This window comes from Podarcis liolepis, assembly GCF_965112155.1.
Source record: "Podarcis liolepis genome assembly, chromosome: 2".
Classification (NCBI taxonomy): Eukaryota; Metazoa; Chordata; class Lepidosauria; order Squamata; family Lacertidae; genus Podarcis; species Podarcis liolepis.
Window position 1 is genome coordinate 109,245,355 of NC_139555.1, and position 27,743 is coordinate 109,273,097.

The following is a 27,743-nucleotide window of genomic DNA, read 5'->3' on the forward strand; positions in this document are numbered from 1 at the left end:
TTTTAGTTAATACAATGCATTTTTTAATATCAGTACTGTATCAATTTTACCATAATAGTCCACATTCTTCATTGGGACAGCAGACCTTTGTACCCTGTTACACTTAGTGAGTGTAAAAGACAGTATTTCTAGTAATATGTTGCAATTTTAAATAATAGCAATACTATACACACCTGTACATAAAAATTATTTTACAGGACTAATTGTATTAATGCATCTACCCAATACCCGTTCAGCTGTATAACTTTATCATGATTCATTGTGTACTGTGTATACAAACAGTACACAAACATGACCTAAATTACAATACTTTCCTTCTTGCCTTTGCCAAAGCAAAGTCACTGAGGATATCATCAAATGATAAACTGCTTAGCTTGTCACTTTCTATGTACATGAGGCTGAAGTAACATAATTTATCTTGAGACATTGTTGTTCCAAATTCATTTTTTATCCTCTTCAGTCAAGAAACGGATCTTTACAAATGGCAATTTGCAATCATCCTTCAAAGGAACATTCTCAGAATTGCTTCTACATTAGGGAATGCTGATTGGACATCGTTGTTGTTGTTTAGTCACTTAGTCGTGTCCGACTCTTTGTGACCTCATGGACCAGAGCACTCCAGGCACTCCTGTTTTCCACTGCCTCCTGCAGTCTGGTCAAACTCATGTTAGTAGCTTTGAGAGCACTGTCCAACCATCTCGTCCTCTGCATATAAGTTAAATAAGCAAGGAGACAATATACAGCCTTGTCGTACTCCTTTCCCAATTTTGAGCCAATCAGTTGTTCCATATCCAGTTCTAACTGTTGCTTCTTGTCCCACATAGAGATTTCTCAGGAGACAGATGAGGTGGCCAGGCACTCCCATTTCTTTAAGAACTTGCCATAGTTTGCTGTGGTCCACATAGTCAAAGGCTTTTGCGTAGTCAATGAAGCAGAAGTAGATGATTTTCTGGAACTCTCTAGCTTTCTCCATAATCCAGCGCATGTTTGCAGTTTGGTCTCTGGGTCCTCTGCCCCTTCAAAATCCAGCTTCCACTTCTGGGAGTTCTCGGTCTACATACTGCTTAAGCCTGCCTTGTAGAATTTTAAGCATAACCTTGCTAGCGTATGAAATGAACACAATTGTGCGGTAGTTGGATCATTCTTAGGCGCTGCCCTTCTTTGGGATTGCATTGTAGACTGATCTTCTCCAATCCTCTGGCCACTGCTGAGTTTTCCAAACTTGCTGGCATATTGAGTATAGCACCTTAACAGTATCATCTTTTAAGATTTTAAATAGTTCCACTGGAATGTCATCACTTCCATTAGCGTTGTTATTTGCAGTGCTTTCTAAGGCCCGTTTGACTTCACTCTCCAGGATGTCTGGCTCAAGGTCATCAGTCACACTACCTGGGGTGTATGGGACATCCATATCTTCCTGGTATAATTCCTCTGTGTATTCTTGCCACCTCTTCTTGATGTCTTCTGCTTCTGCTAGGTCCTTACCACTTTTGTCCTTTATTATTGTAATCTTTGCATAAAATGTTCCTTTCATATCTCCAATTTTCTTGAACAGATCTCTGGTTTTTCCTATTCTATTGTTTCCCTCTATTTCTTTGCACTGTTCATTTAAGAAGTTCCTCTTTTCTCTCCTTGCTATTCGTTGGAAGTCTGCATTCAATTTCCTGTATCTTTAACTATCTCCCTTGCATTTTGCTTGCCTTCTGTCCCCCGCAGTTTGTAAGGCCTCATTGGACAACCACTTTGCTTTCTTGCATTTCCTTTTCATTGGGATTGTTTTCATTGCTGCCTCCTGTATGATGTTCCGAGCCTTCAGGTTCTTCAGGCACTCTGTCCACCAAATCTAAATCCTTAAATCTGTTCCTCTCTTCCACTGTGTATTCATAAGGGATTTGATTTAGATTGTATCTTACTGGACCAGTGGTTTTCCCTACTTTCTTCAGTTTAAGCTTGAATTTTGCTCTAAGAAGCTGATGATCTGAGCCACAGTCAGCTCCAGGTCTCGTTTTTGCTGACTGTATAGAACTTCTCCATCTTTGGCTGCAAAGAATAAAATTCATCTGATTTTGATGCTGCCCATCTGGTGATGTGCATGTGTAGAGTCATCTCATGTGTTGTTGGAAAAGAGTGTTTGTTATGACCAGCTTGTTCTCTTGAGAGAACTCTATTAGCCTTTGCCCTGCTTCGTTTTGAACTCCAAGGCCAAACTTGCCAGTTGTTCCTTTTATCCCTTTGACTCCCTACTTTAGCATTCCAATCCCCTAGGATGAGAAGAACATCCTTCTTTGGTGTCAGTTCTAGAAGGTGTTGTAAGTCTTCATAGAATTGGTCAATTTCAGTTTCTTCAGCACCAGTAGTTGGTGCATAAACCTGGATTACTGTGATGTTAAAAGGTCTGCCTTGGATTTGTTTCGAGATCCTTCTATCATTTTTGAGATTACATCCCAGTACAGCTTTTGCCACTCTTTTGTTGACTATGAGGGCCACTCCGTTTCTTTTACGGGTTTCTTGTCCACAGTAGTAGGATATGATGATCATCCAAACAAAATTCGCCCATTCCCGTCCATTTTAGTTCATTGATGCCAGGGTGTCAATATTTATTCTTGCCATCTCATTTTTTATTACATCCAGCTTACCATGGTTCATGGATCTTACATTCCAGGTTCCTATGCAATTTTTTTCTTTGCAGCACTGGACTTTCCTTTCACTTCCAGGCACATCCGCAACGGAGCGACCTTTCGGCTTTGGCCCAGTTGCTTCGTCAGCTCTGGATCTACTTGTACTTGTCCTCTGCTCTTCCTCAGTAGCATGTTGGATGCCTTCCAACCTGTGGGGTTCATCTTCCAGCGTCATAACTTTTATACGACCATGGAGTTTTCTCAGCAGGGATACAGGAGTGGCTTTCTGGTTCCTGCCTGCCTGTCTTGGGTGGCCCTACACTGCATAACTCATAGCGTCTCTGAGTTATTCAAGCCCCTTTGCCATGACAAGGCAGTGATCCATGAAGGACACGGTCATTAAATATTACTTGGTACAGATCCTGATGTGTCACATTATCATGTTCATGGCTTTGGCTTTTTAATGTATTGATGAAAATGGTTGAGTTCTCCAACAAGGTTCATGTCCACATCTTCAGGATATGTTTGGCTTAAAGCATTAACTTCTTCACAAATCTCTTCCTTTGCAGCATCTAATTTGGTAAGAATGAAATAATAATAATAATAATAATAATAATAATAATAATAATAATAATATTTATACCCCACCCATCCGGCTGGATATCCCCAGCCACTCTGGGCAGCTTCCAACAAAAAATTAAAAATACATAAAATCGTCAATCATTAAAAACTTCCCTAAACAGGGCTGCCTTCAGTTGTCTTCTAAATGTCAGATAGTTGCTTATTTCCTTGACATCTGACGGGAGGGTGTTCCACAAGGGCAGGTGCCACCACCGAGCAGGCCCTCTGCCTGGTTCCTTGAAACCTCGCTTCTCGCCAGAAGGCCCTTGGTGCTGTACCTCAGTGTCCGGGCTGAACGATGGGGTTGGAGATGCTCCTTCAGGTATACTGGGCCAAGGCCGTTTAGGGCTTTTAAGGTCAGCTCCAACAGTTTGAATTGTGCTCAGAAACATACTGGGAGCCAACGTGGGTCTTTCAAGACCAGTGTTCTGTGATCTCGGCGGCTGCTCCTAGTCACCAGTCTTTTTTGCAGCATCATTGTATACTGATGCCCTTTGTGCCAGATTTGATTCTAATGCATCCATCGCAGGTATAAATGCTTTGATTCTCAACTTGTTTCTTGGCTCAAGGTTCTCTAAAGCTTCATCTTCATCCTCACCTATATGCCTCCTTATAGATCAGCAGTTCTCAACCTGTGGGTCCCCAGATCTTGTTGGACTACAACTCCCATCATCCCTGAGCTCTGGCATTGCTAGGTAGGGGTGATGGCAGTTGTAGTTCAACAACATCTGGGGACCCACAGGTTGAGAAAGGCTGTTCTAGATGATCTTCTGCTTTTCTTGTAATCAACATCAGGCAATTTGTCCTTTGCCTGTTCTTTAAAATGATCAAAAAGATCTCTGGAACCAAGTTCCTCCATTTTATTCAAAATGTTTGTGGCTTGATTACTTGTTTTCACCCTTCTCTGTGGTATCAATATGCAGCCAATGCAATGCAGAAATTATTCCATTGTAACTGCCAAGTTCTGCACTTGTGGCCCTTGAATGAGTTTCCCATCTTGTCTTTGGCAAAAACTTTGGAACTTTTTTTTTTTTTAAAAAAAATTGTATTCAGATTTTATAACAAATTTTAGCATAATCAAAAATTTAAAATTTTCTGTGTATAATACTGTGTATAGGTGTTCCCCTCCCCCCCCAAAATAGATTTAAAATTGGGGCTCGTCTTATACACGGGTCCCTCCATGGGACGTCTTATAGACAGAAAAATATGGTACATTTTACCTTCCAATGAACACCCTCCATGACTTCCCCCAACTTCCCTTTTTTTAAAAAAGATATTTATTGAAATTTCAAACAATAAAACAAACCTTCCAATCAAACCAAAAAAGAAACAACATTATCACACTCAAAACAAAACAGAAAAACACAGTAAAAGACATAAAAAGGGTAAGAAATAAAATAAAATAAAAAAGCATAAAAAGACATAAAAATCCAATTTTTTACTTATTATTTTCATACCCTTCTTCCTGACTTCCTCACATCTCCCTTTTCTGTGTTCCTTTTTACACAATCATTTTCAGCAATATCTTACCCTCTTTCAAATCTTGGTCTATATTATACATTTCAACCCATTGTGTCTCCAGTTTTTCCACTTTATATCCTTTTGTTTAAATTTGACACAGTGTAGTCTAACTTTTTCACCCTTGTCTTTTAAAACATTTGTTACATACTCCTTTTACCTATGTCACTGATGCCACATTGTCTTTATATCTTGCATCATTTTAGCATTCCAACATTTTAACATTTTAACATTCCAACATTTTACAATGTTTTTGCAAGTAGTCTTTAAACTTCTTCCAGTCCTCTTCCACTTACTCTTCTCCCAGGTCTCGGATTCTGCCAGTCATTTCTGCCAATTCCATGTAGTCTATCACTTGCATCTGCCATTCTTCCAGAGTGGGCAAGTCTTGTGTCTTCCAGTACTTTGCGATGAGTATTCTTGCTGCTGTTGTCGCATACATAAAGAAAGTTCTGTCCTTCTTTGGCACCATTTGGCCGACGATGCCCAAAAGGAAGGCCTCCGGTTTCTTAAGGAAGGTATATTTAAATACCTTTTTTAGTTCATTATAGATCATTTCCCAGAAGGCCTTAACCTTTGGGCATGTCCACCAAAGGTGAAAGAATGTTCCCTCAGTTTCCTTACATTTCCAACATTTATTATCAGGCAAATGGTATACTTTTGCAAGCTTGACTGGGGTCATGTACCACCTATATATCATTTTCATAATATTTTCTTTCAAGGCATTACATGCCGTAAACTTCACACCGGTGGTCCATAACCGTTCCCAGTCAGCAAACATAATATTATGACCAATGTCTTGCACCCATTTAATCATAGCTGATTTGACCGTTTCATCCTGAGTGTTCCATTTTAACAGCAAGTTATACATTCTCGAAAGTACCTTAGTTTTAGGTTCTAACAGTTCTGTTTCTAATTTCGATTTTTCCACGTGGAAGCCTACTTTCTTGTCCATATTAAAGACTTCTCTAATTTGATAGTAATGTAGCCAGTCTCACACTTTATCTTTTAATTTCTCAAAACTCTGCAATCTCAATGTGTCTCCATCTTGTTCTACTCTCTCCCAATATTTCGGCCACTTGGCCTCCAGATTGAGTTTTTTCAGAGCCTTAGCTTCCATAGGTGACAATCACCTTGGGGTCTTGTTTTCTAATAGATCTTTATATTTTGTCCAGACATTAAACACTGCTTTCCTGACAATATGGTTCTTGAATGTTTTATGAGCTTTAACCTTGTCGTACCACAAATATGCATGCCACCCAAACGCATTATTAAACCCTTCCAAATCCAAAATGTCAGTGTTCTCAAGAAGTAGCCAGACTTTCAACTAGCAGAATGCTGCTGATTCATAGTACAACTTCATGTCTGGCAGGGCAAACCCCCCTCTTTCTTTAGCATCAGTCAGTATATTTTATTCTGGGCTTTTTGCCCTGCCAGACAAATTTAGAAATGTCTCTCTGCCACCCCCTGAAACAGTCCATCCTGTCAACAATCTGCAGAGTTTGAAACAAAAAACAACATTTTTGGCAATACATTCATCTTTATAGCAGCAATTCGACCCAACAAGGAAAGCTTCAATTTTGACCAAATTTCTAAATCTTTTTTAACCCCTGACCAACATTTCTCGTAGTTATCTTTGAATAGATTCAAATTTTTGGCCGTCATATTTATCCCTAGGTATTTCACTTTCTTCACCACATTTAAATCTGTGTCCTTCTGAAACCTTTCTTTTTCCATTGTTGTCAAATTTTTCTCCAAAACCTTAGTTTTCTGCTTATTTAATTTAAATCCTGCCACCTGACCAAATTCTTGAATCAGTTCTAAAACTCTTTTCGTACTAGATTCTGGATCCTGTAATGTCAAAACCAAGTCATCTGCAAAAGCTTTTAGTTTATATTGTTTAGCTCCGACCTGAATTCCTTTAATCAACCGGTCCCTCCTAATCATGTTCAAGAGCACCTCCAGGACCGAAATAAATAGCAATGGAGAGATAGGGCAACCCTGTCGTGTGCCTTTTTCAATTTTAAACTCTTCTGACACCACATTATTAACTATCAATTTTGCCTTTTGTTCTGAATAGATTGCATCTATACCATTTTCAAACCCCCGTCCCACTCCCATTCCCTTAAGACTTTTCTTCATAAAATTCCAAGAGATATTGTCAAAGGCCTTCTCCGCATCAATAAAAATCAAAACTGCTCTTGTATTGATGTTCGTTTGTAATAACTCCAAAATATCAATAATGTTCCTTGTGTTATCAGACAAATGTCTGCCTGGGAGAAAGCCTGCCTGATCTTTGTGTATCACTTCATTTAACACTCTTTTTAATCTGCTAGCTAAAATATCTGCAAAAATTTTGTAATCCACATTTAAAAGGGAAATGGGACGGTAGTTTTTAAGTTGTGTCTTTTCAGCTTCCGATTTTGGTATAAGGGTGATGAAAGCTTATTTCCACGACTCCGGTGCCTTCTTCCCATCCATAATCTCGTTACACACCTCCTTTAATGGTTGAATTAAATAGTCCTTCAAAGTCTTGTAATATTTGGAGGTTAACCCGTCCGGCCCTGGAGATTTGCCCAATTGCATGTTCTGAATGGCACCTTCAATCTCCTGTTCCGTTATCTTAATATTCAATATTGTCTTATTTTCTTGAGAAAGTTCTTGTAATCCATTTGTTCTTAAAAATTGGTCTATATCAGTCTCTTTCTGCGGCCCCTGGGTATAAAGTTGTTTAAAGTATCTCTGGAAGCATTTTCTAATCTCCACAGGATTCTGAATGTTTCTCCCTTCAACCTCAAGATTAGTAACCGTATTCAGCTTCTGTCTTTTTTTCAACTGCCATGCCATTTCCACACTTATTAGCCGATTCAAAAGTCTTTTGTCTCATTTGTTTAATTTTCCATTCGACTTCCTGATTTATCAATTTCATATATTATACTTGATATAATTTAATTTCTCTCAGAATCTCCTGTGACTTTGGTTTCGATCTTAATTTTTTCTCTCCTTTTATTTTTTCCAAAATTCTTTATTTTTTCTCATTTTGGGTTCTCTTTTTTATTGCATTCTGCTGTATCAGAAACCCCCTCATGACCGCTTTGCTTGCATCCCAGATTATTCTTTTTTCCACTGTAGTTTTCAAGTTTACTTTGAAGTAGTCCCGTAAGTTTTTTTGGGCCTTCTTAACAATCTCTTGGTTTCTTAATAAGGTGTCATTCATCTTCCATCTGAAGGAACCAGTTGAGATTAATCTCATTTCCATCTTTACTGTGTTATGGTCGGAGCAGGTTTTTGGGCAGATTTCCACCTTTCTAGTCTTAGGTGCCAGTCCTCTAGTTATCCATATTTGGTCGATTCTTGTCCATGTCATTTTGGCTTCAGAGAAGAATGTCCCTTCTCTTCCTAGGGGGTTCTTTATTCTCCAGATGTCAATCAAATCCATATTGTCAGTTAGTTCAAAAAAGGTTTTTGGTAGCCTGCCCTCTTTTGTTATGCTTTGACTTTGCGCTTTATCCATATTCGTGGATACCACCCCATTCATGTCACCCATCATAATGATGTTGTTATAGTCCATATAATCCAGCAATGTCTCATGCAACTTCTTGTAGAATTCCGACTTCCCCTCATTTGGTGCATAAATTCCCAAAATCAAAAAATTTTCTCCTTGTATTTGAATTTCAATTGCCAAGATTCTTCCTTGTTCATCTTTAAAGAGAAATTTTGGTGATAGGCTTTCTTTTGCATAAATAACAACTCCTCTCTTCTTGACTCTGTCTGATGAGATAAATTCTTGACCCAGTCTCTTATTAATTAAAACTTTCCTATGACCCCTAATCACATGCGTTTCTTGTAGACAAATTAAGTTTAATTGCTCCTTTTTTAATAAGTGAAAGATCTTCCTTTTCTCAGGGGAGTTAAAGCCATGAACATTCCAACTTAATAGTTGCAGAGACATGTTGGAGTGATTCTATTCTCCCTTTGGTGGTGGTATCACTTTCTCAGGCTCAACAGAACCCAAAGGTGTAGATACAGAACCTAGTGGTCCAGGTCCTAAGGCTCTTACTTCACCTTCAATCCCTTTCTGAAGGTCTTCTCCGTAATTACTCAAAAAATTTTCCTTGTCTTCAGCTGTTTTGATTTTAACTTTCTTCCCCCTAAACGTAAAGGATAGTCCCTGGGGGAACTCCCATCTAAAGATGATTCCGTTACTTCTCAGTAGTTTCACCAGGTCTCCGTAGTTAGATCTAAGTTCCAATAAGTGTTTTGGAATGTCCTTGTAGATTTCCACTTTAAGATCCTGAATTTCAAGGGTCTTTTGAAAATGTGCACTCAGTATCTTATCTCTTTCTGCCTTAGTCCTGAGGGAGATCAGGCAGTCTCTAGACTTGGCCTTCGTCCCTCCCTTTCCAAGTCTGGATGCACTTACAATTTTAAAATATTTATCTTTTTCCAAAGACCAAAATTCTGCAAATTCTTTTGTCAAATATTCGATTAAATCTCCCTTTTCAAGTTCTGGAACTGACCTCAATCTCAGATTATTTTCCTTACTTTTTAGTTCTACCATAGACAGATATGCCTGGTGTTCACCAGTCTGTTTACGCATGGGTTTTATTTCCTCTTGCATGGCCTCTGCTTTCTGTTTAGCCTCCTCAGCTATTTTACGGTTCTCTGTGGTAGATTCCAGGAGTTTCCCAATAGCTTGTGCATTTAAACTCACTTGTTGAGTCAGGTTATTAACACTAGCCGTGTTTTGATCAATCTTAGATGATTGTTCAGTCACTTGCTTACTCAGGCCATCCAATTTTGCAAAGATTTTATCTAATACTGAAGTAAAGTCCCCTCCTGTGGCCATTCCTTCCAGCCTAACTTGCTCTGGCTCTTCCTCTTGTGCCACAGAGACAATAGGAACAGATGATCTTCGCAGCTGTGAAGTTTATAGTAGTTTGTTGTGTTTTGGCTTTACCTGATCTTGTTTTCCCACTCATCCCACTTCTGTCTATGCGTCAAGGTCAGTCTTGCGGTTTGTAATTCCCATGGGAATCCACAAGTCCAAAGATGGGGGGGGGAACCCCAGTGATTGCAGATTTTCAATGGTCCTCTAGAGCAGTGTTTCCCAACCGGTGTTCCGCGGCACACTAGTGTGCCGCCAGACGTTGCCTGGTGTGCCGTGGGAGGGAGGCGGGCGAGTCGGGCGGCGAGACGCGGGGCGGCGGCGGCGAGCAGCGGCCGCCCAGCGCGGGGCTCTCGCCGTCTGCCTGCCTGGCTGCCTGCCTGACGCGCAAACCCCCGGCGCAGGCGCCCCGCTTGTTGACACGGGAGGGGAGGGGGGAGAGGAAACGCTGCTGGTGTCGCTGCTCCTCGGCGGCGGCTCCTCCTCTCAGCCCGCCCTGCCTATATTTGCACCAATCCCCGCCCACTAAAGCATTCGCGCCTCCCAATGGGAAGCCTTGCCGGGCGGCGGGTGCTGCTGCCTGAGAGTTCTGAAGCCACGCCCACTTTCCCAGAGACTGGCGGTTCTGAGGGATCCAGGGCAGGGCCGGCGCGCGCGCTCTTCTTGCTGCCCGGGCGCTTGCTCTAATCCCGCCTTCCCTGGGAGGGAGGGATGGCGGTGGCCGCGAGCGTCCGGGGTGGGGCGCGCGCTGGCTCTCCCTGGCGGCCCCCGTGCCTGGCGTTCTATCAGTGCGCCTCCTCTCTCTTTCCCCACCCATCCTCCACGTGCTGCGCTCTAACCCGGAGTTAGAAGCAAATTAGAACACGCCCCCTGTGTGTGGTGTGTTTTTTGTGCTGCTCCTCTTTTTTTAGGGCTTTTTGGCGGCTTTTGGGACGGCGTCGACGGGTGGCCGCCTCAGCTGCCGCCGTCCCTCAGTCCCTCGCTCTGCTGCCTCCTCCCACCCCGGCAAGGGGGAGGGAAAAAACTTTCACTTTTGTGCGTCCCTCCCGGCGTGACGCTGCGCGCTGACGTCACGGGGCGGGGCTTTAATGGTGGTGTGCCGCGAGATTTTTTTCCGGTAAACAGGTGTGCCGTTGCCCAAAAACGTTTGGGAAACACTGCTCTAGAGGGAGATTAAGTATGTCTTAAAGGAGAGAGGTTGCAAATTTTCCAAATTACTCAAAATCCCTTAAGCATTAATAACAATGTCAAACAGCATCAAAGGCCCGAGGGTCTTCCAGATCTTTTCACCTTTGCAGAGTTAATCCTAAAGTACTTACAGTGTCTCTAGAAAGTGCAAGTTCAATGTAGCAATTCAATGTAACCGTCCAATTTAGCAGCTCAATGTAACAATTCCAACAGCCTATCAGTTCTAATAGTCTGGCAGCCCGATTGCCGGGATTTCTCAGTACTTTTTGTAAATCCACAAAAGAAGAGGTAAAAGAGGAATATCCACCAATAACAAAGTAAAATCCACTAATAAGGTGCAATTCGGATTTTCTTCCACACCTCAATTTAGTTGATGCTCGAATTAGTTCCTTCTAAAGTCGCGATTTCAAAGGCATTAGAGAGTTTGACGTCCTTGCTTTGAATCTTTAAACAGAGCCGGGAGACGGACGTCCTGGTTGCGTCTCCCGCTTCAGTGCCAAATTTTAAGTCAATTTAGTCCCGAATTCAATAAACTTCACCTACTCACGGGAAGTTGTTTTAAGCCGAATAGTCCCAGGAAAAGAGGTCAGCGCTCACTGACAGCAGCTTTGCGGCTTCACTCCACAGAAAGAGCGATCGACTCACAGCACCGCGCCAGCCCTTTCACGCTCCGGAGCCCCTTACGAGGTCCCTTCAACGTTTCGAGGGGCGCTGATGGTGCCTGCCGAGTCCCACGGTCACAGGCTATCGCTGCCTGTGGATTTCCAACCTGGGTCTCCGCTTCGCCGTAGCGGACAACCCGTTTCTGCGGAGCTTCCCCTTCACAAGTGGAAGGAGACCGCCATTGCCGTTTGCGCCGCCCCCGGAAGTCCTTCCCCCAACTTCCCTTTCTGGGTTATTGTTGTGAAATCATTTAGTCGTGTCCGAATCTTTGTGACCCTATGGACCAGAGCACACCAGGCACTCCAGTTTTCCACTGCCTCCCGCAGTTTGGTCAAACTCATGTTCCTAGCTCTGAGAGCACTGTCCAACCATCTCGTCCTCTGCATATAAGTTAAATAAGCAGGGAGACGATATACAGCCTTGTTGTACTCCTTTCCCAATTTTGAGCCAATCAGTAGTTCCATATCCATTTCTAACTGTTGCTTCTTGTCCCACATAGAGATTTCTCAGGAGACAGGTGAGGTGGTCAGGCACTCCCATTTCTTTAAGACCTTGGTACAACCTTGATACAAATTTCAAAATATGTACACAAAACCAACAAAAAGACTCACAGGTTTATAGTGGCACCAACTTTCCTAGTCAAGAGCCCACTTTGTCAGACTGCAGCCCACAAAAGCTTAGACCATAATATATTTATGAGCCTTTAAGGACTGCAAAAGATGAATAAACAGAAGCATAGTTAATCGATGGACTTCTATCCTACTGGAAACAGTGACGGCCAGCAACTTGGATATCTTGGGGGGGAAAGGATTAGGCTGGTGTCTGTGGTCTGCCCTTGTGGTCCTACTCAATAATGCTTCTTAATACTAGTTTCTGGAAAGCACAGGAGGGCAGAGGGCTCTTGGGCTGAAATCTTGCTTGCTGGTTTCCCCCAGGCATCTGCTTGGCCACTATGAGAACAGGGTGCTGGACTAGGTGGGCCTTTTCCCAATCCAGCAGGCTCTGTTTAGGTTCTAATATGTTGCAATATTTTTACACTTACATGTGGCATCAGAACATTTCAGTTTTACTTCCTACTCATAGGAGAGACTGCAATTGGAGCCTGAGATCCTTTCCTCACTTGAAAAGGAAAAAGACATATGTGTCTTAAAAGCCAGTTCCACTGTAGATCTCTACTATAAAATGATGCTGCTCTCCTAAGTGTGAATGGAGTGATCATGGGTTTCTCTTGCCATTATCTCACCCTCATTCCTAAAAATTTGGAACATGGAGAGGACAGTTGAGAATGGAGAGGGAGTGAAAATAAGAGAAGGTGCACATGGGAATTGATGTATGTTCAGTTCCTTGTCTTTCTTAAAAGTCTAACAGGATTCTCTCCCCCCCAATTCCCAAACAGGTCAGGAAGACGATGGTCAGGATTCTACGGAGCCATCTGTGAATTCATTGGGAAGAACAAAGAAACAGTTTAAATGCAGGGAATGCGGAATGCGCTTTAGTCACTGTAGAAAAATGAGGATACACCAACAAACTCACACAGGGGAGAAACCATTTGAATGTATGGAGTGTGGATGGCGCTTCAGTCACAGTGGAGCCCTCAGAACACATCAGCGAACTCACACTGGGGAGAAACCGTTTAAATGTATTGAATGTGGAAAGAGCTTTAGTCAGAACGGAACACTTAGAATACACCAACGAACTCACACTGGGGAGAAACCATTTAAATGTATTGAATGTGGAAAGAGCTTCAGTCAGAATGGAGCACTTAGGAGACACCAACGAACTCACATGGGGGAGGAACCATTTAAATGTATGGAGTGCGGAGAGGGGTTCAGTCACAGTGGAGCACTTACGATGCATCAACGAACTCACACTGGGGAGAAACTGTTTAAATGTATTGAATGTGGAAAGAGCTTCAGTCTGAACGGAACACTTAGAAAACACCAACGAACTCACACTGGGGAGAAACCATATAAATGTATTGAATGTGGAAAGAGCTTCAGTCAGAATGGAGCACTTAGGAGACACCAACGAACTCACATGGGGGAGGAACCATTTAAATGCATTGAATGTGGAATGAGCTTCAGTTGTATTGCAGAACTTAGAATACATCAACGAACTCACAAGGGGGAGAAACCATTTAAATGTATTGAATGTGGAAAGAGCTTCAGTTATAGTGCAGAAATTAGAATACATCAACGAACTCATACGGCAGAGAAACCATTTAAATGCATTGAATGTGGAATGAGCTTCAGTCGTATTGCAGAACTTAGAATACATCAACGAACTCACAAGGGGGAGAAACCATTTAAATGTATTGAATGTGGAAAGAGCTTCAGTTATAGTGCAGAAATTAGAATACATCAACGAACTCATACGGCAGAGAAACCATTTAAATGCTTTGAATGTGGAATGAGCTTCAGTCAAAGTGGAGCCCTTAGAACACATCAGCGAACTCACACTGGGGAGAAACCGTTTAAATGTATTGAATGTGGAAAGAGCTTTAGTCTGAACGGAACACTTAGAATACACCAACGAACTCACACTGGGGAGAAACCATTTAAATGTATCGAATGTGGAAAGAGCTTCAGTCAGAATGGAGCACTTAGGAGACACCAACGAACTCACATGGGGGAGGAACCATTTAAATGTATGGAGTGCGGAGAGGGGTTCAGTCACAGTGGAGCACTTACGATGCATCAACGAACTCACACTGGGGAGAAACTGTTTAAATGTATTGAATGTGGAAAGAGCTTCAGTCTGAACGGAACACTTAGAAAACACCAACGAACTCACACTGGGGAGAAACCATATAAATGTATTGAATGTGGAAAGAGCTTCAGTCAGAATGGAGCACTTAGGAGACACCAACGAACTCACATGGGGGAGGAACCATTTAAATGCATTGAATGTGGAATGAGCTTCAGTCGTATTGCAGAACTTAGAATACATCAACGAACTCACAAGCGGGAGAAACAATTTAAATGCTTTGAATGTGGAATGAGCTTCAGTCAAAGTGGAAACCTTAGAAGACATCAACGAAGTCACACGGGGGAGAAACCATTTAAATGCATTGAATGTGGAAAGAGCTGCAGTCGTCGTGAAGACCTTAGAATACATCAACGAATTCATACAGCAGAGAAACCCTTTAAATGTATTGAATGCGGAAAGAGTTTCAGTCGTAGTGGCAATCTTAGAACACATCACCGAACTCACACGGGGGAGAAACCATTCAAATGCATTGAATGTGGAAAGAGCTTCAGTAGTAGTGGATACCTTAGAATACATCAACGAACTCACACGGGGGAGAAACCATTTGAATGCATGGAGTGCGGAAAGAGCTTCAGTAGTAGTGGATACCTTAGAATACATCAACAAACTCATACAGGGCAGAAACCATTTAAATGTATGGAGTGTGGAAAAAGCTTCAGACAGTGTGGAGACCTTAATATTCATGAGCAAATTTACACAGGTGAAAAGCCATATCAATGTATGCAGTGTTCCACTCAAGGTTCACTCTTTACTTCACATCAAGAAACTCATAAAGGCCAAAATCAATTTTAAATGCATGGAATCTGTGTGATGTTCTGGTGTTGGTATTTAAATTTGTATACACATATATATGTATTAAAGTAATGAAGGTCACATATACTGAATGTAGAAAAGAAGTTGCAAGTTGTTGCTAGATAAACGGGGAGAGTGTGAATCTGGAATGCTCAAGGTGTGTGATGAATCTGTTGAGTTTTGACCTCTGCCCTTCAATGCCAAAATGATGGGGTGCCCTTGTCTTGTGGATCAGCATCTGTCGGCTTCAGGGAAATGGGATACCTCAGATGTTGGGAAACAACGCCCATAAGCCTCAGCCCATATGGCCATGATTGATTGGAGTTGTAGTTCAGAAGCTCAAGGGTGGAAAATCTCACGTGTCTTACAACTTTTCATTATGAATAATTATAGGTAAAACTTTTGTTGGTACACAGCTCATTTTTAGCTTCCAGGAGCAGCTGGTCACTTCTGCTTTATAAACAAACCCAGATATATTGACACACTTTACATTAAAACCAAATTAAGGCAAAGATCAACCATTTCTTCTGCAAGCTGTTCCCCATCCAGTATTTCCCAGCTTCTGCCTTCTGAACTATGTTCCTCTGCAAACCACTGTTCCAAATCTATTCAGTCCTGCTCCTGGGAAGATTCAGAGGGAGGCTGCCACAAATGCACCTCAGTGCAGCTCTCCTCAGCTGGGTCCCTGGTTAGGTTTTGGTTTAGGGGAGCAAGCATGGGCCTGGACCTTGGGTGGGGGCGAGGGGAGAAGGGAAGAGAAGTAGAGGGGATGCTTCTTTTTCTGCACAAGGCTAGTTCTTGTTTCTCCCAAGTATGCACCTGTAATCAGCGAGTGTGCATTTAGCAGGAGTGTATCCCTTTGTCTTGGAGTGCAAGATGATTCAGAAGGCCTTAGAGCAAAATATTTATACGATCTGAAGAGAAACGACTTCCGGAGGCGGCGCGAAACGGCAATGGCGGTCCTCTTCGGTCTCTGAAGAGGGGCTCCACGGAAAAGGGTCGTGTGCTGCGGCACAGCGACGACCCATCCAGAAAAACCACGGGCAGAGCGAGCCCGTGGCCGTGGGATCCGGCGGGCACCAGGAGCGACCCCAGAAACTGTGAAGGAGCCTCGTAAGGGGCTCCGGAACGTGGAAGGGGGAGCGGTGCTGTGGATTCATCGCTCTTTCTGCGGAAGCGAAGCCGCGCGGCTGCTGCTGATGAGCGCTGTCCTTTCTTCCTGGAACATCAGGCACTAAAACTCTACACTCGTGAGTAAGGAATATAAGAATTCATTTGAGACAAAAATCTTTAAATTCGGCTGAAAACGGGAGGTGAAAACAGGAAGTCCGCCTTCCGATTCTGCTTAGATCAAAGCAAAGGCTTTTGCAAGCGGGGAGCGCTTTGAAAAGGACTATAAAAGGAAGCTGTCATAATCGTGCAAGTTTGAATTTGTTAACTTGAAAGGGAAAAGGACTAAGTTGTTGGTGAGGGATTTGATTTGAACTGAAACCTCTCCTCTATTAAGTGGATTATAAAAGTTGAAAAAACCAAATCGTTGGGCTGCCAGGACAATAAGAGCTGTCAATTTGCGGAAACTGTAACTAGATGTGGAATGTGCTACTGTTGAGCGTTGTTGGATACAAATAAGAGACTGCTACTTGCATCATTACTGAAACATTGTTTTATTTTGGGAAAGCTCTGCAAGTTTAAAGAGACATTGAAGGTACCTCTTTAATTTTCTTTTTTTTTCTTGGACTGCTGTTTAATGGTGGAAAAAGTTTCTTTTTCCTCTGAATTACAGGGGAGCTCCCTCTAGTGGATTTATGACTAACAAGTCTCTGGGAACTGCATATTATTTGGACTATCTTCTGGGTGATTGTTTACATTCTGGATTATTTTTCCCATGGAACTTACAATTTGACCTTGACGCATAGACAGCTGTGGAATGAGTGGCACAAGGAAAACTAGGGCAGCCAAAACAAAAGCAGAACAATCTGCTCAACAATTGCTGCAAACAACACTGACTGTACAGGCACGCAGATCATCTGTTCCTACTGTATTAACATTGCAAGAAGGAGAAGTTGACCAGCCAGCCCAAGAGCCAGCTCCAAAAGAGATGGCATCAGGAGGGATTGACCCAGTTTCTAAACAAATTTTGGATCAGCTGGCGGCTCTAAATACAAAGTTTGACCAAGTTAGAACTACCATCAACAAGCTGACTGAACAAGTTTCCCAAAATACACAAGTAACTGGGAATCTTCAAACAATAACTACAGAAAATCGGAAACTGGCTGTAGAAGCAAATCAAAAAGCAGAAGAAGCTAACAAGAAGGCTGAGGAAGTAAGAAGGGAAGTAAGGCCATTGTGCAGGCAAATCAGTGAACAGCAGGCCTATCTGTCTATGGTGGAATTGAAATATCGGGAAAATAATCTTAGATTACGAGCAATACCAGAACTTGAACAGGAAGATTTGATTGGTTTCTTGACAACAGAATTATCAAAGTTCTGGGACATAGAGGAAGATAAGGACTTTAAAATTGTCACCGCTTTTAGACTGGGAAGAGTGGTGAGGAAGGACAGAGTTAGAGATTGCCTGATCATTCTGAGATCTAGGCAAGAAAGCGACAAAATATTAAGCCTACACTTCAAAAAAGCACTGGTGATTCAAGGTAAAAAAGCAGAAATCTACAGAGATATTCCAAAACAACTTTTGGACTTAAGAACTACTTATAAAGATTTAGCAGGACTGCTGAGAAACAACACAATCCCCTATAGGTGGGAGTTTCCCCAAGGATTATCTTTCAATTTCAAAGGGAAAAAAGTTAAAATTAAAACAGCGGAAGACCCACTAAAATTTCTGAACGACCACGGAGAGGACCTTCGGAAGGGAGTAGCAGGAGCCTGGCCACCACCTTCGTCTGAACTAACACCTGCTCCACCTCCGGGTCTGGATGAAAAGGAAGTCACACCTCTATAGGACTTGTAGATTGATCCAGGATGTCTCTGCAGCTATTCAGTTGGAATATACATGGCGGAAATTCCCCGGAAAAAAGAAGAAGGATCTTTCATATATTGAAAAAAGAACAATTGGACATTATTTGCCTGCAGGAAACACATGTGACCAGGCTTCACAGGAAAGAATTAATAAAAGACTAGGCCAGGAATTTATTTCATCAGACAAAGTTAAGAAAAGAGGCGTAGTGATTTACGCAAAGGAGAACCTGTCACCAAATTTTTTATTTAAAGATGAGCAAGGAAGAATTTTGGCAATTGAGATACAAACACAAGGAGAAAAATTCCTGATAGTAGGAATTTATGCACCAAACGAGGGGAAGTCGGAATTTTACAAGAAGCTGCATGAGACTATGCTGGACTATCTGGACTATACCAACATCATTATGATGGGAGACATGAATGGGGTGGTGTCTACTTTACATGGACAAGTCACAAAACCAAAACTTAACTAAAGATGGCAGACTACCTAAAACTTTTTTTGAATTGACTGACAATATGGATTTGATTGAGATTTGGAGGACAAAGAACCCCTTAGGTAAAGAAGGAACATTCTTTTCTGAGGCTCACTTGTCATGGACAAGAATCGACCAAATATGGACATCTAGAGGGCTGGCACCTAAGACTAAAAAAGTGGAAATCTGCCCAAAAACCTGCTCCAACCACAACGCTTTGAAAATGGAATTGAGACTTACTCCAACCGGATCCTTCAGATGGAGAATGAATGACACCCTACTAAGAGACCAGGAGATTGTGAACAAGGCCCAAAAAACTTTAAAAGACTACTTTGAAATAAACTTGAACACTTCGGTGGAAAAGAGAACAATCTGGGATGCTAGTAAGGCTGTAATGAGAGGGTTTCTGATACAACAGAACACGATCAAGAAAAAACTCTGGAATGGAAAAAAGGACAAGATATTGGAGAAGATAAGAGATGGAGAGAAAAATTTGAGATTGAAACCAAAATCAAAAGAGATTCTAAGAGAAATTAAGTTCTACCAAGCACAATATGCGAAATTGATAAATCAAGAAGTGGAATGGAAAATTAAATGAAACAAAGATCATTTGAATCGGCGAACAAATGTGGAAAACTGCTAGCATGGCAGTTGAAAAAGAGACAAAAATTGAACTTTGTTACCAATCTGGAGGTCGAAGGGAGAAATATACAGAAACCAGAAGAAATTAGAAAGTGTTTCCAGAAATATTTAAAAAACTTTATTCGCAAAGGCCTCAGGAAGTGACTGAGATAGACCAATTTTTAAAAGTTAATGGATTACCAAAACTATCTCAAGAGAAGAGAACAATCTTGAATTGTAGTATAACACAACAGGAAATTGAGGGTGCCATCCAGAATATGCAACTTGGCAAATCTCCAGGCCCAGATGGACTTACCTCCAAGTATTACAAGACTTTAAAAGACTACTTGACACAACCATTAATGGAGGTTTGCAATCAGATTATGGAGGGGAGGAAGGCACCGGAAACGTGGAAAGAAGCTTTCATCACATTGATTCCTAAATTGGAAACTGAAAAGACCCAACTAAAGAACTACCGTCCCATCTCACTCCTAAATGTGGATTACAAAATTTTTGCAGACATTTTGGCAAGTAGGCTTAAAAAAGTGTTAAATAAGTAATTCATAAGGACCAGGCAGGCTTTCTCCCAGGCAGACATCTGTTTGATAATACTAGGAACATTGTTGACATTTTGGAACTCTTACAAACTAACATCAATACTAAAGCAGTGCTAATTTTCATTGATGCGGAGAAGGCCTTTGACAACATTTCTTGGAAGTTTATGAAGAAAAATTTGGAAGGGATGGGAGTGGGACGGGGGTTTGAAAATGGTATAGAAGCAATCTATTCAGAACAAAAAGCTAAATTGATAGTGAACAATGTGGTGACAGAAGAGTTTAAAATTGAAAAAGGAGCACGACAGGGGTGCCCCCTTTCCCCTCTTTTATTTATCTCTGTCCTGGAGGTGCTTTTGAATATGATTAGGGAGGACCGGTTGGTGCAAGGAATACAGGTCGGAGAGAAACAATATAAACTGAAAGCCTTTGCAGATGATTTGGTTTTAACATTACAGGAGCCAGAATCTAGTACAAAAAGAGTTTTAGAGCTGATTTATGAGTTTGGTCGGGTGGCGGGATTTAAGTTGAACAAGCAAAAAACCAAGGTTTTGGGGAAAAAACTTGACACCTTTAGAAACAGATGAGTTTCAGAAGGAAACAGAACTAAATGTGGTTAAAAAGGTGAAATACCTGGGGGTTAATTTGTCCTCCAAAAATTTGAATTTATTTAAGGATAATTATGAAAAATGTTGGGCTGAAGTTTAAAGGGATTTAGAAATTTGGTCAAGATTGAAACTTTCCTTGTTGGGTAGAATTGCAGCGGTAAAAATGAATGTATTGCCAAGGATGTTGTTTTTGTTTCAAACCCTACAGATCGTGGACAGGGTGGAATGTTTTGGAAAGTGGCAGAAGGATATCTCTAAGTTTGTCTGGCAGGGCAAAAAGCCCAGGATAAAATTTAAAATACTAACTGATGCAAAGGAAAGAGGGGGATTTGCCCTGCCGGACTTAAGGTTATATTATGAAGCTGCAGCTTTCTGCTGGTTGAAAGATTGGTTTCTATTAGAAAACACCGATGTCCTTGATCTGGAAGGGTTTAACAATGCTTTTGGATGGCATGCATATTTGTGGTACGACAAGGTCAGGATTCACAAAATGTTTAAAAATCATATTGTCAGAAAAGCACTATTTATTGTCTGGACTAAATACAAGGACTTACTAGAAAATAAGACCCCGAGGTGGCTATCACCAATAGAGGCTAAGGCCCGAAAAAGACTCAATATGGAGGCTGGTTGGCCAAAGTATTGGGAGATAATAGAAAAAATTGGAGATAACTGGAGGCTGCAGAGCCTGGATAAATTAAAGGACAAGGTGCAAGACTGGTTACATTATGCTCAAATTCAAGAGGTTTTCAAAAAGGACAAAAAAATAGGATTCCAGGTGGAAAAATCGAAATTAGAGACAGAACTATTAGAACCAAAGACTAAGGTTCTTTCAAGAATGTATAACTTGCTGCTTAAATGGAATACACAGGATGAGACAGTCAAATCAGCCATGATAAAATGGGCGCAGGATATTGGGTACAACATCATGTTTGAGGACTGGGAAAGGTTATGGACCACCGGTATGAAATTTACGGCATGTAATGCCTTGAAAGAAAATATTATGAAAATGATATATAGGTGGTACATGACCCCAGTCAAGCTTGCAAAGATATATCACCTGTCTGACAATAAATGTTGGAAATGTAAGGAGGCTGACGGGACATTCTTTCACCTCTGGTGGACTTGTCCAAAAGTGAAGGCCTTCTGGGAAATGATCTACAATGAGTTAAAAAGGGTATTTAAGTATACCTTTCCCAAGAAACCAGAGGCCTTCCTCTTGGGCATTGTCGGCCAGAATGTGTTAAAGAAGGATAGAACTTTTTTTATGTACGCAACTACAGCAGCAAGAATTCTCATCGCAAAATACTGGAAGACAAAAGATTTACCCACACTGGAAGAGTGGCAGTCGCAATTGATGGACTATATGGAACTGGCTGAAATGACTGGCAGAATCCGAGATTTGGGAGAAGAATCAATAGAAGAGGACTGGAAAAAATTTAAGGACTATCTACAAAAATTTTATAAGTTATATGAATGTTAAGTATTTGCATGATTCGGAAAATTTGGCTTCCGCAATAAGATTTGAGGATATGGGAAATTAAGTTATAATTATGAAAGTACTAAAGGTTAAATTAACATTACATATATTTTAGGGCAAATGTTAATTGATAATAAGTATTTTAAACTCAAAATATGATTACTTGAAAGTACAAAGAACACATGAAACAAGGTATTAATTTGCTGATATTTTTATTGTAAAGAATGCAGGGTGAGGGAGACGTGGGGAAGTCCGGTAGATTATGAAAAATGTTATGGAAAGATGGATCTTTTTCATTTTCTTTTCTTTTTCTGTTATTCTCTTTTATGTCTGACTTTTCATCTGTATCTGGAAAAATAATAAAAAATATTTTAAAACAAAACAAAACAGAAGGCCTTAGAGCAAAGCGCGTGTATCGCATATGTTAAGTTGATTGCAGCCTTTTAAAAAATTAATATTCTTTATTGATTAAAAAAATTGCATTATACAAACATTATGTACAATCTCTTAACAGGTAGAAAAATAATAGAAAATAGAATATTTATAAAGAAAGAAAAAAATAAAGAATTAACAAAGATAAGAAACCAAGAAATAATAGGAAGAAAAAAAGACAAAGTTATTTACATAGTGAAACTACTCAACAACACAATCCTTCCCATCCTTCTCATTTTACTGTTTCATATAACATTCTTTTTTACACAGGCTTACATTATATAATAACATTTCTTTCTGCTTTGTATATATTCTTTTCATATTTTTCTTTACAAATATCATTCAATTTCTGCTCATATGGAGTTATTTGTGCAATAAAGTTTTACATAATTCTCAAATATTATCTATTCTCTAGTTGTTTTTTGTTTCAATATCCCTCTAACTGATCTTGTCAGTTTTGCTAATTGTAGTTATGAGTATCTGCCGATCTGTAATCTCTGGGAGCATTTCATTTTTCCAGCTCCTTGCTATAAAGGTTCTAGCTGCTGTTATACCATACATAAACAATGATCTATAACTTTTTAAATTTCTGATGGTAATATACCAAGTAGGAAAATCTTTGGCGTTTTGTTTTTTTTAAAGTAATTTTAAATAGTTTCTTAAACTCGTTATAAATACAGTGGTACCTCGCAAGACGAATGCCTCGCAAGATGAAAAACGCGCAAGACGAAAGAGTTTTCCGTTTTTTGAGTCGTTCCACAAGACGAATTTCCCTATGGGCTTGCTTCACAAGACGAAACTTCTTGCGAGTTTGTTTCCTTTTTCTTAAAGCCGCTAAGCCGTTAATATCCGCTAAGCCGCTAATAGCCGTGCTTCGCAAGACGAAGAGACTCGCGGAACAGATTAATTTCGTCTTGCAAGGCACCACTGTATCATTCCAGTATTTGCCAATGGCTACACCGGTCCACCACGTATGACCCCTCCTCTTTTTTACATCTCCCACAGGTTGATGTTTTCCCTTTATACATTTTAGCAAGCTTTTTTCGGGTAAGATGCCATCTATATACCACTCCCTGCAAGGCCTTTCCCACCTGGCCTAGGGGGCGGGGCCCAGACTCACCCAGCCCTACTATGTTAAATATGTATTCTGTAGTTGACCTTTGTAATGTGTTTTGAAATCTTTAAGGTAATAGTTTAGTTTTCTGTTACGTTGCTTTGACCGTATACTCTTTATTTCACATTTTTCACATTGTTTTATTTACCGTATTTTTCGCTCTATAACACGCACCCGAACATAACATGCACGTAGTTTTTAGAGGAGGAAAACAAAAAAATATATATTCTAAATGGAACAGTGGATGTATGATTTTTGTGCTTCATGCTGTGGCCACAGACATGTGATCTGATGGTGAGTTTGGGGTAGCCCAATGCAAACATCCTGAGGATGCATGTGGATCTGTGCTTTGTAACCATGTTTTAAGTGGGGAGGGAAGGAAAGCACTCAAGGGACAAGGAGCACGCGTGGAGTGTGTGGAGAAGGATGCTGCTAATCATGCAGAAGAGGGGTATAAGGGCAGAAGGCTCCTCTCCTCTCCTGCTTTTCTCCTTTAAAGCAAGCAGGCTCTGCTTCTCTCCCTCCTCCCTGGCTCATCCCCCCGGCTTAGCGAGCTGATAAACTTTGCTGCTATTTAGCGAGCTGAGTGAGGAGGAGAGAGGGACAGAGAGCTTGCTTTAAAGGAGGCAACCGGACACTCGAGTAAGCGGCTCCTCTCCACTCCCGCTTTGCTCCTTTAAAGAAACAGGCTCTCTGTCCCTCTCTCCTCCCCACTCAGCGGCTCTTCTCCCGCTTTGCTGTTTCAAAGCGAGCCATGGAGGAGGGAAGCATTTGCTCCGTAACACGCACAGACATTTCCCCTTACTTTCTAGGAGGGAAAAAATGTGTGTTATGGAGCGAAAACTACAGTATGTTTTATTGATTTAGTATGCTGTAAATCGCTTTGAGGTTTCTCTTAAAATTATAAAGTGGTATAGAAATTAAATAAAAGAAGTATAGAGAAGGGATATCCAACATGGGGTTGCTCACATGTTGGGCAACAACTCCCATAAGCCTCAGCCCATATGGTGAAGATTGATGAGAGGTATAGTTCAAAAGCTCAAGAGTGGGAAATCTCACGTTTCTTACAACTTTTCATTATGAATAATTATAGGTTAAACTTTTGTTGATACAGAGCTCACTTTTAGGGAGCAGCTCGTCACTTCTGCCTTATAAACAAACCCAAATATATTGACACAATTTACTTTAAAAGCAGATTTCAGAACAGAGATAAACCTCCCATCACTGTAGGGAGAGCCTGGGGCAAGAGATAAGAATGCAGGGTCGGCCTGACATCCTTCAGTTCTCTGGCTCCGACAGCAGCCATCCAGGCATTTCTGCAAAACTCACAATCAGGACATGAAGGCGAGAGCCACCCTCTCTTTGTGACCCCCACCCTGTCTGAGGAAATCCCGTATACAAATTGCCAATTCAATTTCCTAGCTGCCAGCCTTTATGTGGCCAAAATGGAACCCTTCTGTCAAGGAAGAGAGGAAGGTACCAGTAACCTTGAGGCAGCTCCATTGGTTACGTATGTCCAATAAATTTTTAGGTGGGGGGAAAAGATAGCCAAAGCCACGCAATGAGAACTGCACATGGTCCGTGAATACCGAAAACTGGCTGTGGGGGTGGGGCGCTGGTGGACAGCAGGCATGGAAAACTGGAGGGGAATGGATAGCAATGGAGTGTGATGGAAAAGGGCAATGTTTTGGATCACAAGCCCTCAGTGCCTCAGCATTTTCTTCCATGTCTTTACTAGACAGGCTGCTCTGGTGCACTGGAAATAGAGAGAATATTTTGCCTTCAACTTCTTCTCAATGCCAGCATCCACCTCCCATCATCCACAGCCATAGATGACGATTGCTGAGCCTGATGGGGGTTGGAATTCAGCAACATCTGGAGGGCCAGAGGTTCCCAAACTTTCCTGCAGGCTCCGGCCTAAGACCGAGTTCATCAGAGTTGGGTCCTTGTTGGCTAAGAGCGCCGGGGATGATGGGAGTTGTAGTCCAACAACATCTAGGGACCCAAGACTGAATGATGCTGGCTTGTAGGACATATTGCTGCCTAGGCTAAGCAGTCCTGGGTCTTGGTAGGAGGCCACACGTATACCACCTTGAGTTTCATGATGGAAGAAAGGAAGGATATGGCAGCAGAAAACGAGAATGTTTCTTAAATAAATCAAGGCCCATGGTTGCTTTTTGCTAAGCCCTGCTATATAGGCCTGCAGGACTCAGTCTCATGTTGGATTTTTGGCAGGGGGAAGTGTGTTGCCAGGATACTCTTTTCATCCTGCTTGCATTCTTTCTGTGTAAAGAATGTAAATCATTTAAACTGATTTTAATAACATTCTAATATTGCTTTAAACTGCCGAGGGTGGGGCCTTATAGTGAAGGGTGGCAACAAAATAATCTGAATACAGTGCTCTGGATTGGGATACAAAAGGAGCAAGCTAGAATGAGTTTTGTTTGCCTAACTGGGCTCCCAAAATTGTTTCCTATGGTAATGACACACGGCATGAACCTCGAAGGAGTGAGTGAAAAGCAAAAAGAAACCTATTATTCAAGAATCCAGTCAGTTAACTAACCTTGACTGTGGCAGAAATGCATTTTCCCACCTTCCCTTCAAACAGCCTTGCCCTACAACGCTGTTTCACAAGCTGTCCATGGCCACGGTCCCAGATCTCTGAAGGCAGGCAGTGGAGACAAGTTTTAACTGATTTTAATAGCATTCTGATATTGCTTTAAAATGTCCAGCAACACCTTCAGGTCATGTGGGTTTTCTTTGTTGATTCCAGTATCCATCCGGTCAAGACCAGACCCAGAGGCAGGGATAGTCTTCGAACAACGACTAAGCCTGCCTTAGTCTGGTCTTAGCGTAACTCCTCCTCCTGCCCATGATCACTGAGATCAGATGTCCCAGTGCATCCCCCCCTGTGGAACCTGCCCCAGCCATTCTGTTGACTGGGGCCCACTCCCATGCAGCCCTGATCCCGCCCCTTAAGAACAAAAAACAAACTATACAACCAATAAACAACAACAAAAAAAACCAGTTATACTTAAATTAATCCTGAACCAGATATCCACCCCCCCAACACAGCAAAAAAAAAGGGGGAATTAAAATGCCACCAACTGCTTAAGGGCATTTTAAAACACATTATACACTCATTTCTATAGCATGTGAGCCTTTGTGTCAGTGTCAGGTAAACCGGTATTTTGTTTTTATTGGCAGTGGGAGAGACCAGAGTGTCCAGGAGGTGGTTGGTTGCAGGATATTCATCAAAGCAATGCTGTGGTGTTTCAGAGTGACCCCCAATGGTTGTTTACAGATGCGAGGGATCCATTGCCTGCTGCAGTCAACATGTGGCAACCGTGTGCATCTAAACTCCTGGGAGGCAGAGACCCAAATCTGGACCGAAACAAGGGGACGGCAGATCTCTAGCTAGGGATTGACCCAAGCTCCTTCTGCCCGCTGACCAGAAAAGCCATATCCCCCACAAAAGAAGCCCACCCTGAGATTCCTTCTTTCACTCTCCAGTTTTACAAAGGCAAACTCCTATTAGGCAAAGGTGGGTTGCAGAACTTCTAACAACATTTTGCTTTTAAAAAAAATTGTGGTGGTTCTCTCATTGTGAATAAGTGAGGTTCATAGACCACAGAATGAAAGAGTTGGAAGGGACCAAGAGGATCTTCTAGCCCAGGGGTCTGCAACCCGCGGCTCCGGAGCCGCATGTGGCTCTTTTACACCTTTGCCGCGGCTCCGGGGCAGATACTAGCGAGGGGAGGAGACGCATTGTGCGCCCCGACACTCCCCACTGTGGCGGGCGCTGTACTGGCTGTGACGTTGCATGGGGGCGGTGCGTGCATTAGTCACGCACCGTCCCAACGTCACCTTCCCGCCCGCTGTCAGATCAGAGGGCAGCGGCGCGCATGCTTTAAATGTCACAATGGTTTTGCAGCTCCCAGGTTTTGTTTTTTTCTTCGGAAATGGGTCCAAGTGGCTCTTTTTGTCTTAAAGGTTGCAGACCCCTGTTCTAGCCGAACCCCCTGCAATGCAGGAATCTTTTTGACAAGGTGGGGCTCGAACCCACAACCCCGAGAGTCTCATGCTCTACCAACTGAGTTATCCCAGGACTCGGATCAAATTCAGCTGGTAGGATTGCAATGAATCGGGAGCAAAGCTTTTGTATGAATATATTACCCGCAAGTTATTCTGATGTTTCCAAATGCACAGGTACAAATAAATTTTAAGACTGAACAAGTATTATTATTATTATTATTATTATTATTATTATTATTATTATTCTCCAGCCAATTTGGGCGGCTTCCAGCAAATATAAAAACATAATAAGACATCAGACATTAAAAACTTCCTGATTCTGCTTCTTTGACAGAAGCCGACAAATTTAGTTTAGATGCTCTATATCAACTCAATGACAGGGAACCAGGCAGAGGG

At 41.8% G+C, this 27,743-nt stretch overlaps 3 protein-coding genes across 5 annotated transcripts in view; all 3 read left to right on the forward strand.

Annotated features, from left to right (window-relative positions):
* LOC310701226 (uncharacterized protein) overlaps positions 1–27,743 on the forward strand; it is a 98,943-nt gene that overhangs the window by 26,331 nt on the left and 44,869 nt on the right. The window lies entirely within an intron of this gene.
* The window catches only part of LOC310701178 (uncharacterized protein), a 42,927-nt gene that overhangs the window by 1,351 nt on the left and 13,833 nt on the right, over positions 1–27,743 (forward strand). The gene's annotated exons all lie outside the window — the stretch shown is intronic.
* On the forward strand, positions 1,350–15,314 carry LOC310701284 (uncharacterized protein). The gene is made up of 2 exons (XM_083491945.1): positions 1,350–1,372; positions 12,893–15,314. Exon 2 carries the CDS (start codon positions 12,982–12,984, stop codon positions 15,055–15,057), a length of 2,076 nt encoding a protein of 691 aa, XP_083348071.1. The 5' UTR covers positions 1,350–1,372; positions 12,893–12,981; the 3' UTR covers positions 15,058–15,314.

Coding starts and splice junctions, on each gene's coding strand:
- LOC310701284 (XM_083491945.1), top strand. CDS start 12,982: ATGCGCTTTAGTCACTGTAGAAAAATGAGGATACACCAACAAACTCAC.